Below are 14,716 nucleotides of genomic sequence, written 5' to 3' on the forward strand. Positions count from 1 at the left end.
ACAGCCGTGTTTCAACACAAGACCCGCCCTGAGCAAGCTGTGACAGCCGTCGTCATAGTAGTCTGCCATTGTTGATATGCTGGAGTAGAATGGCGTCTAAGCGATTGTGGTGTTCTGTTCTTAGATGTAATAAGGAACACAGCAGTCATTTGGATGTTCCTAAATCCGAGCCTTTGAAGAAGCAGTGGCTGAGTTTTGTTTTTGAAGCATATGCCCAAAGGATTGACGCGGGGATTCCCTCACGGGGATTCCCCACGATCGTCTGTGCTTTCTTGTTTGCGCGAATCATTTCACACCAGACAGCTTCACAAACGAGAAAAACGGATCGGTACCAACGTGTTCCTGCTGAACCTCCAGAAGATGTGAGTGTAATGTTTTATTACCTTTATATTAGTATTTATATTAATCTTTGCGAAATTTGCAAACCTTGCTGCAGGCTTCACGATGAATGCGTCTAAGGTTTACACTCAGGGTACATTACGGCATGTTTTCTATGTACGACGTTCTCAATATAATTCATAATCCCACGTTTATAACGAATAACACGTGGTTATTGTGTTAGATATACGGTGTACCCACAGCACAGAGGGGCGGGGTGAGCAAAGCTCATTATCATTTAAAGACACATGCACTGAAACGGCGTGCTGAAAACAGAGCTGTTTTTGACCAGGTAAAATTAGTGTTTTCTTACAATACTAATGAGAATTTTTAATTAAAGTATATTACAAACTTTTAATTTAGACCCTAAAGAATCATATTAGCTTGTACAAAAATGGCATTATATGACCCCTTTAAACTTTCTTTCTGCATATAGGCTACTGTAGGCTACAAATGTAGACCTATGCTTTTTCTATCAACTGCCAGATATTTAAGATTATAATAAATATAAAGTCTTCTGTCAATAAAAGGATTTCAAGAGAGAGTCGCCTACATACTTGTTCCTTTTACTCTTATTTTATGTAGGATTACAGTATGAAAAGTGTCTCATCATGATATGGTCACAAAACATATGACTACAAAACAAGTCAGGAAGTCATCAGACATCTTCAGAGCCGCTGCTTTCACTTCTATTCACTTCAGCCGTGGACGCATCTGAGCGCAGTTGATCTCTGTGACAAGATCTCGAAACTTAAGCTGATCTCTCAGATAGGCAAGATGAGAGGATACTTACTTGCAATACTTGTGGTCCCACTTTTGAAACATTGCATTTGCACTGACTTTGATGGAGACATCAAGGACTTTGTAGTTGGTAAAAGTAAGTTGTTCGTTCTTACTGACCATCGACTACATCAGATGAGCCTCGATCTTTTTGAGGAGAAGAGGAAGGACATCACTAGTGCCACTCATCAAAACAGAGTCAACATTCTAGTGCCTTTTGACGACAACGACACCCTGATAACCTGTGGGACCTTTGGAGATGGATACTGCGAAGTTCTTGATCTGAATGACATTACAAAGAGTATTTACTATGAAAGTATATCGGTAGGACCGAGACAGAATGAGACATCTGTTGCGTTCATAGCAGGTCCAAGTACCGGTAGGTACCTTTTGGTTGGGAAAAAGGACGAACCAACAAAACCTCAAGATCCTTATCCAGTTGTTAAACTGTGGAACACTTTACAGTCTCAAAGTGGTGGGATTTTCAACAACATAGAGGACGGATTAACCCCCTTCATCCAGAGCACCGCTACAGATGTGGAGTTTGTTGACGGATTCCAGAGAGTTTCTCCCTCAGAGTCCTACTTATTTCTCAGCGCAGAGACTGACTCGGAGAGGAAAGTGCACGTCCTGCGGATGGACAGCACTAAAATAAAAAAGAAAGAGATCTTCAAATCCCTACAGGCTGCAACGATAGAGTGCTGCAATGATAAAGCTCGTCCTGTGTTCGTCTCCTCCACCGGCACCGGCATTCCCTCAGGGAACCGTGTTATTTGGGCAGGAGTGTTCAGTGCGCAGAATCAGCAGGATCCGGAGAACACCGCGCTGGCTCTGTACGACATCAGTACAGTTCGAGGCCGAGTGAAGGGTTTCTGCACTACTGGTGAAAAATGTGATTCTGAGGTTGGAAAATCAGCATTTATGTTCTCAATATAGATGCTTTTTTAATGTTTTTATTGTTAATTATTATAAACAAATGGTTTTTTTTTTTTTTACAAATGTTTAGTTGTTCTACTGATTTGAGTTATGTATAATAATTGTAATATAATGTAATAAGTTGCATGACAAAACTTAATTTCTCTATTCACCAAAGTCATAATAGTTTTGTTCTTTGTGTTGCAGAGTGGTAGTAACCTTCAGCCGCTCTCTGTGGTGTTCAAGTACAGCTCAATGTCATCAGTGGCAGCAGTTAGAAGTGGATCCTGGATTGTGTTGTTCATAGGAACCAGTGATGGACAACTGATAAAGGTCTGTCTCATATCTTATTTCTCATCTGTAGACAGAATAAGGCTGTAAGTTAGTAAGTTTTATGTAATCGTGTCATTTATGTTATTCACGTGGTCATGAAAATGGGCTCTAGGTTTAAAAATGGTCATGGCATTAAAATGATAGGCCTATAACTACTGCAAACACAACAAGTGGTTTCTTTCCCAAACTTACTATTGAGAGCAAAAATAATATTAGATCTGTGGATTTGGCCATTCACATATTCCATAACGAAACATCTTAACCAGCTTTTAGCTCAAAGGAACACTAATCTCTATAAATAGTAACTTGATTATAAAAAAAACACATTATCTTCAGAAATATGAATCAGATTTGGAAAACTCATATTTAATGCATTATTACACAAAACAGAACATGAAACATAATTAATATAATAAAACATAAATATACATTTATAATACTGAGACCCATCACTTTTAACTATTTCAATGGTGAGTACTCAAAGTCTTTAGTACACTTCAATATACTAGACGTATATTTATTGCTATTTTGTTTGTATTGTTTTTATTATTATTGTGTTGTTGGTGGAATTGCAGTTTATGTGACTTTAGGCAAAATGCAAATGGGTTTTTAGTGTAGTTGTATGCTGGACTATATTGTGTTTTGGTATTGTTTTAAATTATATTATATATTTAATGATATATGTTCTGGCAACGGTCCTGGTGATTAATATGACATCATAAAACAACATGTATAATCATTTTATTATACAATTAGATAAATCGTGTTTTAAATTTCATGCCAACTACCCATATATTAAACCTTTATTTAGTTGCAATAAAATCAATGTAAACAAAACAATGCGTAAAAGTTAAGAAAAATAGGTATCCATGTGGGGGTGGCGGGGGGATTATCACAAAAATTATAAGACATACAGACACTTGGAAAAATAAATGAATAATTAAGCAATGACTAATAATATTCTTCGTTAATTGCTTATATTTTCACTCTGACTCTCTTTTTGTGTCTTTATATTAACAGTCTGGTTTAGTTTCTGTTAGATCTGTTTTATAGTTTTTAACTTAGTTTCTGCATTTCTGAGAAACTTGAGCACTTTTGTGGAATCTGTGAATAATCATTCGGTGATAGGTACTCGATATCTTAGTGACACGAATAAACTACATGAATAAAGCATCACAATCATATAATGATTTGATTTGAGTAAAGTTTGGATAATGATGCGGTTTGTATTTTTAGTTTATGTTGGATGAGAAATTCACACCAGGCTGTCCAATAGTGCTGTACAAATCTGATGATGAACGAGCAGTGCTTCCCAGAATGCACTTTGATACAGATTTCAAACATATCTTCATCGCTCTGAGGAAAGAGGTGAGGTTTAAAACTGTACAGTTAATAAAAAGTGATACTCAACAGTTTTAACCAGTTGTTTTTTTCAAGCTTGACAAAATTTGTGAAACATATAGACTTTGGCACCTTTTCACGATTTCATGATGCAGCATTTACACAATTATTAACTGTAAATACAGCCATTAAAAAAAATCGAGTGTAATGTACATTTATATCACCACACCTTACGTTATATTATCCTGACATTAAATAAAGAAACTATCTAACACTGCTGCAATGCTGAGGGAACGACTGTAACTGACTACAAATTTCTTCTGACTGCTGTAATCAACATATCTGGGGTTTTATTTCTCATTTTAAAAAGCAGTGGGAACGCAATAGAGGATGTTTACTTGCTTTCTGCTCATGTTTTTGATGTAGCTCAGAAGAGTGTCTGTGGTTCAGTGTGCTAAATACAGCTCTCTGAAAGACTGCAGAGCTGCTCTGGATCCTCTCTGCGGCTGGTGTGTGAATGTGAACACACAGAGGTCAGATTCATATCTGTTGCTCTTGTGAAGTATTTATTAAGTATATCTGCTAGCTACTTAAAAAAAAAATCAGTAACATGGCTAACATGATGCAACCTGGCATAACAACTCTAAATGATATTTCTGCTTGTCTAGATGTTCCAACCAGGACGAATGTTCAAAATCTCCATGGTTGTCCACCCCAAAAGACTCACTTCAGGAACCTCTGGTTTCTTTTCAGGCTTGGGATGACAAATCTTCCGGAAAGGTGTTATATTTGTTTGAAATATAACTATTTTTCATTCCTTTGACAACATATTAGCAATTCCTATTGACATATCAATACCCTCTCCAACACAGATTACTCTACATCTAGCCTTGAGTCTGGAGAGCACAGGAAATCCCGCCTTCTCATGTTCCTTCACCAAAGGAAGTGTGAATCTGTGTGACGGGTCTGATCTGACTGCAGTTTTCCCAAACTGCTCCTGTAGTTTTCCTGGCGACAGACTTTATACTGAAGGTTGGTTCTCTGTCAGTACATTGGATTGGTGTAGTTGTTTGCTTAATTGTACTGAATGTGCACTTGTAGTGTACTTCATATTTTAAAATTATATATATATATATATATATATATATATATATATATATTAACGAAAGTACACTTCCATGACTAAACACTTACCACACTTAAGTACACTTAAAAAATGCACTTCATAATAATTTCAAATAAAAAAAATTACTTTAAAGAATATTTTAAATCTTTGTTTTAATAAGTCAAGTACTTGATTTAAATTTGAACTGTAGTGTCACTCAATGCGTTGATATATTTTAAATGTACATAATTGCAACCTCATCATTGCAAATGTATAATTACAAATATATTTAAAGAGCTATGTGACATAACTTTTTAGTTTAGCATATTTCATACAATAGGAGTATGACATTATGTATACTTAAAGGGATAGTGCACCCAAAAATAAAAAATTATTTCCCCTTGATTTCCATAGTATTTTATTTCTCCATACTGGAAGTCAATGGGGTCCATCAACTGTTTGGTTAATTAACCATATCTTCAAAATATCATCTTTTGTGTTTATACAGTGTGTTTATACAATTTATACAGGTTTGGAACAACTTGAGGGTGAGTAAAGGATGACAGCATTTTGATTTTTGGGTGAACCATCCCTTTAAGTATGTTAAAAGTAATTTTAATTAATTTAGTTTAAATTAAGCTGTTTACTGTGAATATGAGAGATTTCTGATTCATTAGCTGCTAAAGGTAATTAACTGGAAGAGTAAAAAAGTTCAGGAAATGGTTAAACTATTTGTGCAACAAACCAGTGAGTATATGATTATAATAATAAATGAAGATAATGTTATAACAAATTCCAGTTTACAATATCAAGCATAACGGACTGTTTTTGTACAACTAAAGTAACTGGAAGCGTATAACATCAGAAGCCAAGCACGTTCAAAGTTAAAAATGGCCGCTTTTACTAGATTAAAATAAGGTGGATAAAAGACAATTAGCACAAAGGTTTCCAAATAACAGATCAAGAAAGTGTAAATACACAACATCAGACTCAAATCAGCAATACATAACCTATGATGACATACATAAAATGCTGTATTCCGACATAAAATGCTGCCTTCACTACTACAGTAATTAACATCTTTTTTTTTTTTTATATATAATCTGTGTGTTTTTGCTTTGTTTTTGTTTTTTTTTCATTTAAACTCAGGGACTTGTCACATTGATTCAGTAATATGTGTGTCTGTTCGGCTGTAGGGAGGAAAGTTCTGTCTAAATTGTATGACCACAGAGCAACCGCACAAGAAATGTCTTATTTCCACGAGTTATTTCCTCTCACTTTCTCAGCAACCGTAACCATGGTAGTAAGCCTCGAGTCATGACACTTCTGAAGCCGAAAAAAAATAAAAAATAGACAAGACTGAACTGATCAAATATAGTATATCTTGCATGCAATGTAAGCCACTTTGGATTCTAATGTCTGGCAAATGCATACAGTAAATATAAATGTCCTGATCAAACTTCTGTTTTTTTTTGTTTGATTTTTTGTGATGACTAACTATATCCAGAAAGCCACGTAATCATTTATAAAATCTCATTCTGAATTTTTTTTGTAATCCATTCAGATTTAAAAGTCTCAGCTATAGTTGCTGTAGAGGATCAGAAGATCACAGAGACGCTGACACTGAGGAACTGCTTGAATATCACAAATAATTCACCAAATTCTTCATATACACAGTAAGAACTGCACCGCCTACAAGAGATTCTTTCATTCTTCAAAATGCCATAAAGTGTTTTAACACATTTCAGTCACATTTGACATTAAATAAATGCAGGTGTGTGCAGTGTGTCTCATCTGGGTGTCAGTGGTCCTCTTCCTCTCAGCGTTGTGATTGGAAACATGGACCTGGACCGCAGTTACTCATACAGGTGAGACTATGTTTAACCAAACTATTCAATGCAGTATATTTGTTTGTTTATTGAGAAATAACAATTATCTTCAGAAAAAGTCAAGATGATTAATTTATGGCAGCAGCTATTTGCACTAAGTGAAAATAGTAGTTAGATGCTAATTATACTTATAGTGCAAATAGTGGTAGATACTATTTGCACCTCAGTGTATTGTAGTTTACTATAAAAAAGTATACAATAACACTTTTTTAATATTTTCTTGATTTTGATTTAAAATGAATGCCTCTCCGACCTGACATGCAATCGGAAAAGGCGCCACTACTTCTGTTATCAGCACAATAGTTTTTGGTAATTTTGTCTGGCTCAACCAGAAAATGGTGGCCAGAGTTGGTATAAATGGCCTTTGCCATGAAGGCAGGCTGTTTGCACTTAATTAATTGTTCATAGCAGAAATATCATTGTGTCGACTGAAGAGAAGTCAGGAAGTAAATGAACCGCACAGTTCTCTCTCTTTTTCTACTTTTTAGGATGCATGTAAAGATCTATTCTCTGACATGGACTACAAAGTAAGTGTCATGCATTGAGGATTTTTTTTTTTTTTTTATAAGCACCATAGGCCATGTAAAATGTTCTTTAAAATACTTTGTTGCATCTCAAAACAAAATGTTCAATTACTTATATACTGTGCTTTACTATGGATTTATTTCCATGTCTTTGTCTGTATGATGTTTTCAATGAGCCCACCATTTGTGTCCTGCAGGAGCCAGAGATTCTCTCTCTGGAGCCCAACAAGGTTTCTTTCCATGGCAGAAACAATGTTTTACTAAGAGGAAGGAACTTGGAATCTGTCATTAAAATCCATATTCAAGGGGATCTGGACTGTATTTCTAAAGAGTGAGATTATGTGTGTTTGTGTTTAGTCGTATTTATGAATGTGTGTAGATTGATATAAATGATATAGTATATCTGTGCATGAATGTTTCCCCTCAGATCTCCAGTGTTTGATCGCTCCAGTGACACTTTAAGGTTCAACATTCCTCCCAGTGGAACTAAAGGAACAGTGAAAGTGTGTGTTGTTACTCCTGACGACCGTTGTCATGGTAACAGTATCATCACTTACAGTTCCCAGCCCAGCTGCACAGGAATACAGCCCACAGTCTCCTGGAGGAGGTAAGAGCTTTCAGACCACTAGCAGAACAGCTTCCACATACAGGCGTTTATGTCATTGTGGGGACTTTCTGTTGACTTCCTGTTAATTTTATTATAATCAGGACTAAGCACAGGGAGTGAATTTCAAGGGGGAACAGAGTTCATGTTAAAAAATGTAGAGGATTTCCTTCTTTTATCCATGTAATAGACTCCAAACGCTGTGCAAATCTCATACATACTGTAAATAAAGTGGGATTTTCTATCCCATATCCCTTATAGAAACCTTTCTTTTATATATATATATATATATATATATATATATATATATTCTGTGTAATGTATTATTTTTTTTTATTATATGTAGTATTATTTTATACCAGTTTCACCTTCCCTGATTCTGAAGTCTGCTTTGTGATTAAATTGTTTTAAATATCTCTTCATTCAGTGGTGGAAGGAAGATTAATGTTGAAGGGAGCAATATGGAATTTGTGGAATCAGTTATTTTCCAAGATTCTGGTGAAGAGATCCCAACATATTACAACCGAAGCGCAGGGGTAAGAAGTGCTTATATTATGCTTCATTGGGCTAAAAGTGAGCTATTACCCTAAAAAAACATTCAGTCAAGCAGCTTACAACACTTTATCTGATATTTGGAGATCAACAGTCAAACAGTATTTCACAGTCACACATATAGTGCATGAGAACTTAGTCAGGTTGTTTCATTAATTTACTGCTAGTATAATTGTAAAACATTATTTACAGTATTCCCAGCTTATATGTAGCTTCATTTAGTCATATTTTAATTGTCTCTCTTTCTCAGGACATGTGGTTTCACTCACCAAATAGATATACATATTATGATAGTGGTTCATTTAGGTTGAAAGTTGGAAACTCCACTGTGGACTGTAAGGATTTGTCCTACGAGTCTGATCCAGAATTCATTGGATTCAGCACCTCACGGGTGGCCAACGACCTACAGGTCAACATTAAGGTGAGTTTAGCATTACAGTGAGTTTAAGATCAATGTACAGTCTGCATGTTTTGGCACGCATGCCAGTTTTTCCAGGCCCTGGTGTTAAAAACTCTCAGAAAATAAATTATTGTGAGCAGTCAGTGTTTTTGCACATCAGCATGTGAATCTCACAACCTCCACACTCTTCTACATCTTTTTCTCAGAAAAACGCAGATGCATTGACCTTGAGTATGAGTGAGGTGAAAGTGACGGGTCTACAGGGAGATCAGCAGTATCAGTGTGTTTTGGAGGTGTTTGAGTCCAATGCCATCATCTGTAAGATTAAAGGAGAATCAGGAGCCGTCACAGAAGTAGACTCAATAACTGTACGTCTGTTTTTGATATTTTCTTGCATATGGTAACTGTAATGTTGCCTCTTAATTAATAAGTGGATCTCATAGTTTGACTGTCAAGATTAATATAAATCTTAGTAAACTTCATGAGATATTTTATGATAATTTATTACATTGTAATTTCAGATCAGAGTTGGAGGTTCTGATGATCTCATGATGAAAAGACCAGAGTATTTGGTGTTTTTTTCTATAGTATTTTCTTTAATATGCTTATTCTTTATTCTTATCTTTTGCATTTTGTTATCCATTTTTCGAGTGTACACTATCCAATCTGTTTGTTCTATTCAATGGCCACTGCAATTCAGATACACACAAACACACAGTCTTTATAAATAAAATGATGCAGTAGTCCTGTTTATACCTATAAGTCAGAGATCACCACAGTAATATTATTCTTATATAATTTCTCACCCTTCTGATCTTGTCAGATCCATACTGTGGAGCTGTTCTCCAGACAGCAGGTGGCGCTTTACACTCACTTATTATAATACACCATCCTATACACAAAGTTCCTACGGAGAGGACAAGTCAGCTATTTAGTACTGTATTATTTTGTAGTAGAAGGCTTTGAGTGTTTTGTTTTGTTTTTTCATTGTATCATTTACGTTGTACCTACACAATTGCATTGTTCTCTTGTAAATCTTATATTTTATAGATGTAATAAGTATACTGCAAAACACAGTTTAATTACAAATAAACATTTTTCAATGCTTTTCTTCAAGTCCATTTCAGATTATTACTACAGTTATAGGACTTATCTCAGCTATTAATTGCAATATAATTATACTATATTTCTAAATATTGAGCAATACATACAGAAATGTGTGCCAAAATAAATCAGTGCCTATCTTCCAAAATTTCACAAAATGGAAAGATTCTTACTAAGAGGTGAAAAAAGAACACAAAATGAGGGGGTGAAACCAAGAAAAACTCCAAACTCAACGTTTGCTCTAAATCTAACAATGCGGTATTTTTATGTTAGACATAGTTTCCTCTATTATTCTGCTAATAGAGTCACTTCAAATGACCTTTGTGAAGAAGACCTGCTTCAAAGACTCAAAATATGGAGAAAATATTTTGTTTTAAATATTTTAAATATGAGGTACGAACACAAACACTAAACTTGGTTAAGGTATTTATCTGACTAAATTATTTGCTGAAAATAAAAGCAAACTACAGCTACAGGTTTTATTTTACTTTGCAAAAAATAAAATGCATAGAAAAACAAAAGGCTCACAGGAGAAAGCATACATTGACTACAACAAAATCAGCTAATAATATTTAGTTGGTTCTCTCTTGTTCATAATTTCCTTGTATGGCCAAAAATTATGTCCACACAATCTGGCATGTTTCATTGCGTTATCATAAATAAAGCAATAGACTCCAAGCACAACTGTGCAATATGCTTACAAAATCTTTACCAATTTTTTTATTATTTTTAAATAAAGGGTGAAGATGCCAATTTTCCTAGGCTGGACATCACTTTTGGACACTACTATGATTACATCAATTTGTAAACGTATTCAGGTTTCACATCAGCAAGAGAAACGCATCAGCAAGCCCTTCAAGGAATTAGAACATCATTCACAGAAGCATTGTGCTCACACACACACACACGAATGCTCCCCTGGACCACAGCAGAGAAACACATAGTCCCGAACTCTCAGAAATTAACCCTACTGAGGCTTTTGGGAAAAGGGCATCTGCTTCCAATAAGCCCTGGTTAATACTTGTTATCTGCACATTCAGGGGTATGGAGATTTCTCAGAATCCTCGTCTGAACCTCCCCTCACAGATCCGACTCACTGAAGGAGCGCCACAGGCTGTCACCACGTCCCTGAGGCGACCCAATGAAATTTATGTGCAGGAATGAATAGAAATATGGAAAAATTTATGAAACTGAAAATAATTATGAAATGAGCGTAAATATGTTTTATAAAACTCGTGACGGCAGAGGACGAGGTGTTTTTGTTGGGAGGACTGTGCGAGTATTAATGAGCTCGTTGAAGAAAGAGATCTTATTAAAGTACCATATTTTCACATTTCTTCCATTCATTTTTATACTGAGCAAATTGTATTTTTTATCTCATATTCTTAAACCTGTCATATAAACCTTCCTGCGTTTTTGTCTCATGGGAACTCTGTTTTTTGTAGGGATATTTGATCCCAATAATATCATGTGTATGCATGTGTGTGTGTGTGTGTGTGTGTGTGAGAGAGAGAGAGAGAGTGAGAGTGAGAGAGAAGGGTCATAAAACCTAACAGCCAGTTCACACAGGTGGCCTATTCACCCTCTGGCTAACACGACAGGTGACAGCACTGTGCAAAGGTATTCTTTTCAACTCTTTATAGAGCCATTAAACAATCTGTGAGCAAACATTCCTGGAATTACCAGTAGATATGAAAAAGTTGTGAGGTAAATTCCACAAATTAGATTGAACTCTATTGCAGCGATTCAGTTAGGTCCAGTTCAGTGTTTATAGTCGATTCTTTCTGCCTGACTAAATAAAAGTGCCAAAAGCACGTGAAGACTGTAATCAGAGAGAGACTAAACTGCAAGGCAAACAAACCGGCTTTCCCAGCACTAATTTAGACTCAGTAAATCTCATGTGACAAGGTGAGCTGAAGCGAAAGACTGAAAGAAAGAACACAAGACAGACAGGAATAAACAGTTAAAACACTGATCTTCTTTGATTAAAGAAAGTACCTTAACAAGGGAAATGTATCAAATAAATACAAAAACAAAACATTCATCATTCACGCTACAGACATGAGTGAGAAAACAATAAATGCTTCACATTCATTAACAATTTGATAATCATTACTGTCTATTTCAATAAATATATAACAAAATATAACAAAATAAAATCTGCTCCAGCCATGAATGATTTTTTTTATTATTAAATGATTCACATTAATTAACAATTTGATAATTATTAGTCTTTTTCCATTAAAGTAAAATACAAAAAAAATTATTCAAGCTCCAGCCATGATTTAGAAATAAAATCTCACCTTAATTAAAATTTGAATATGAAAAAAAAAATGCTTCACATTCATTAAAATTTGATAATTAGTCTCTTTAAAGATAAAATAAAACAAAACTCATACGTAAAAACTGTGAATATAACAACTGAATAAGGTAACAAAAAGAGGAATAGCTGTTTACTGATGTGAATGTTTGAACTCAAAGGCTTTGAAACCAGGCACTTATTTCACAACCATTAAAACGAGTAAATTATGTTACACCAAAACAGCACCAAACCTTGTGCCATTAATCAAATTTACTATATTTCATTTATTGTGATTTGGGGCATGATGATCTGGTGTTTTTCTGAGAAATCTCTCGATGATTGTAATATCCAGACATTTTCATTCAAGCGTTAACTGTATTCAAGTATTATCTGCAATGCATGTTGGGACAATGCTATCAGGATGATATTGATAATACAAAGATATTAGCCGCATTAGTACTGTCCTTGAGTTAGGCCACTTTGAGAGAGAGAAGAGAAAAGAGCGAGAGAAAGAGAGAGAGAGAGAGAGAGAGAGAGAGAGAGAGAGAGAGAGAGAGAGAGAGAGAGAGAGAGAGAGAGAGAGAGAGAGAGAGAGAGTATGCATCAGAAGGGGAGGAGCTGCTGATGGGTGATCCTACTTGTCTGGCGTTCTGCCACTTTGTTCTAATCACCACTTCCTAGAAATCCATTTCCTGGTGTGTGGAATTCTGGGAAGCCTGCTGTACTGTAGGTAATCCCAGAGAAATTCCTCTCATCTCTCATCTCCTTAGACCATGAAAGAAGACACTCTCCTTCCATCATTCAACACTTCAAGGTTACGTGTGTGTGTGTGTGTGTGCACGCGCGCTGCTACCAGGAAGGCAGATGCCCTTCTTGGAACACATCTTTTGTTGCTGGTAGCCAGAAAAGCGTTTCAGGAGAGAAAAGAGAAAACGGTTTTCACTCATTATGTTCCATCTATGGCTCCAGTTGAGCACAGTGATGCGGATTCAAAGAGAGAAAGAAGGATAGAGGAAAAAAAAATCTCTATGTGCATAACAACCAAACCTATTAGTGTGATGGATATTGACTGACAGGAAGAAAAATTTAAATACGGTCATAATTTACCCTCATGTTGTTTCAAATCTGTTTGAATTTATTTTATTTTATTCATGGAGCACAAAAGCAGACATTTTTAATAATGTCATGGTTGCTGTTTTTTTGTTTTGTTTTTTTAATCCAGTTACAGTAAATAGAGATAGGAGCTTTCAAGCTTCAAAAGGGATGCAAAAGTAATCATAAATATGATTCATGAGTTTTTCCATTCTTCTGAAGTCATATTTGGTTGAGAGACAGACTTAAGTTTCATAAGAATTCTTGACATTTGTGAACAAATCGTTCACACCGGTTCTGTGAATCAAATCAACCATCTGATTAAAAAAGATTTGAGTCAAAAGAATGATTTGTTCACAAACCAGACATTAGCCCCTTTCACACATTCATTCTTTACTGGTAAATTACCGGTAAGAGATCATGTGTGAACTGGACCTTTTAAAAAATACCGGTAAATTGGTTTCAGTAATTTACCAGTAAGGGAAGTTGTAACATTACCGGTAATTTACCGGTAATGTGCTCTGTGTGAACGCAGAATGAAGATTACCGGTATGATCACGTACAACGTCAGAACACGCTGACGTAAGTCTGCTTTGGGCCAATCATAAAGACTTATGAAGATGAGGTGACTACTCAGCGCTGTTTACATTAAGCTTTTTAATAGTTTTTCTATTCAAATATACGCTAGATGATCATCTTTGACCGTTGCACCACCCTGCCTTCTTTTCCATTCACACTATTAAGAGTGTCTTGTGCTTATAAGAGCAAAATATAAACGCGTTCTGTTTGATCATCCTCTTATGCCTTTCACTCAGACGTAAAAATTTTTTTGCCAGATTGAACAGAATAATGACCCAAAACTAATGCATAGACTACTTTTACAATATTTTTATGATGCTTGTGTGGCTTTTTTAAAGCTTGAAAGCTTCACTACCCATTTAATGTAATTGCATAGAAAAGAGCAACGAACATATAAATATTTCTTTTGGATTTCCACAGAAGACAGAAAATCATACCAGTTTGGAATGACACCCTCTTAAAACTATAGAGATGCCATGATTGAAGAACCATTTTTGGTTCTCCAAAGAACCTTTTAGTGAACAGTTCTTAATGAGAGTGTCTTCATTCACACGATCAACAGACTCTGCTCAATACTCATCACTGCAACCTTTTATGTGATGGGAATAGATCTAAATACTTAAAAAACTTCTCACGACTCATTAATCCCGATAGCTGTAATAGTAAAAACGTATAATAGCTGTAATAGTAAAAGTTTTCGAGAGAGTTCCACATGTAATGCTAGACATTTCATATGCAAGCATGTCAGCCAATCACAACAGTGGGCGTTTACACTGAAGTCTCACAGCAGACCCTTCAAACAGAGCGTTCAAATCAGA

The 14,716-nt window shown here is 35.5% G+C and overlaps 1 protein-coding gene across 1 annotated transcript; it reads left to right on the forward strand.

Annotated features, from left to right (window-relative positions):
* Positions 1–39: 39 nt before the first annotated feature.
* LOC311288986 (plexin-C1-like) lies at positions 40–9,929 on the forward strand. Its single transcript, XM_084406721.1, has 17 exons — positions 40–362; positions 563–670; positions 964–2,061; positions 2,281–2,406; positions 3,643–3,774; positions 4,174–4,280; positions 4,416–4,527; positions 4,620–4,779; positions 6,417–6,528; positions 6,627–6,720; positions 7,230–7,268; positions 7,463–7,596; positions 7,693–7,872; positions 8,297–8,405; positions 8,672–8,842; positions 9,028–9,189; positions 9,343–9,929. The coding sequence occupies exons 3-17, from the start codon at positions 1,156–1,158 to the stop codon at positions 9,550–9,552; spliced, it is 2,754 nt and encodes a 917-aa protein (XP_084262847.1). The 5' UTR covers positions 40–362; positions 563–670; positions 964–1,155; the 3' UTR covers positions 9,553–9,929.
* The last annotated feature ends 4,787 nt before the right edge of the window (positions 9,930–14,716 follow it).

Source organism: Rutilus rutilus (genome assembly GCF_951802725.1).
Source record: "Rutilus rutilus genome assembly, chromosome: 4".
NCBI classification, from domain to species: domain Eukaryota; kingdom Metazoa; phylum Chordata; class Actinopteri; order Cypriniformes; family Leuciscidae; genus Rutilus; species Rutilus rutilus.

What these genes read in the sequence shown, in the direction of transcription:
- LOC311288986 (XM_084406721.1), top strand. Translation starts at nt 1,156, where the DNA reads ATGAGAGGATACTTACTTGCAATACTTGTGGTCCCACTTTTGAAACAT. An exon ending in TCTCTGACATGGACTACAAA is followed by an intron (nt 7,269 to 7,462) that starts GTAAGTGTCATG and finishes TGTGTCCTGCAG; the next exon opens with GAGCCAGAGATTCTCTCTCT. An exon ending in CAGAAGTAGACTCAATAACT is followed by an intron (nt 9,190 to 9,342) that starts GTACGTCTGTTT and finishes TTGTAATTTCAG; the next exon opens with ATCAGAGTTGGAGGTTCTGA.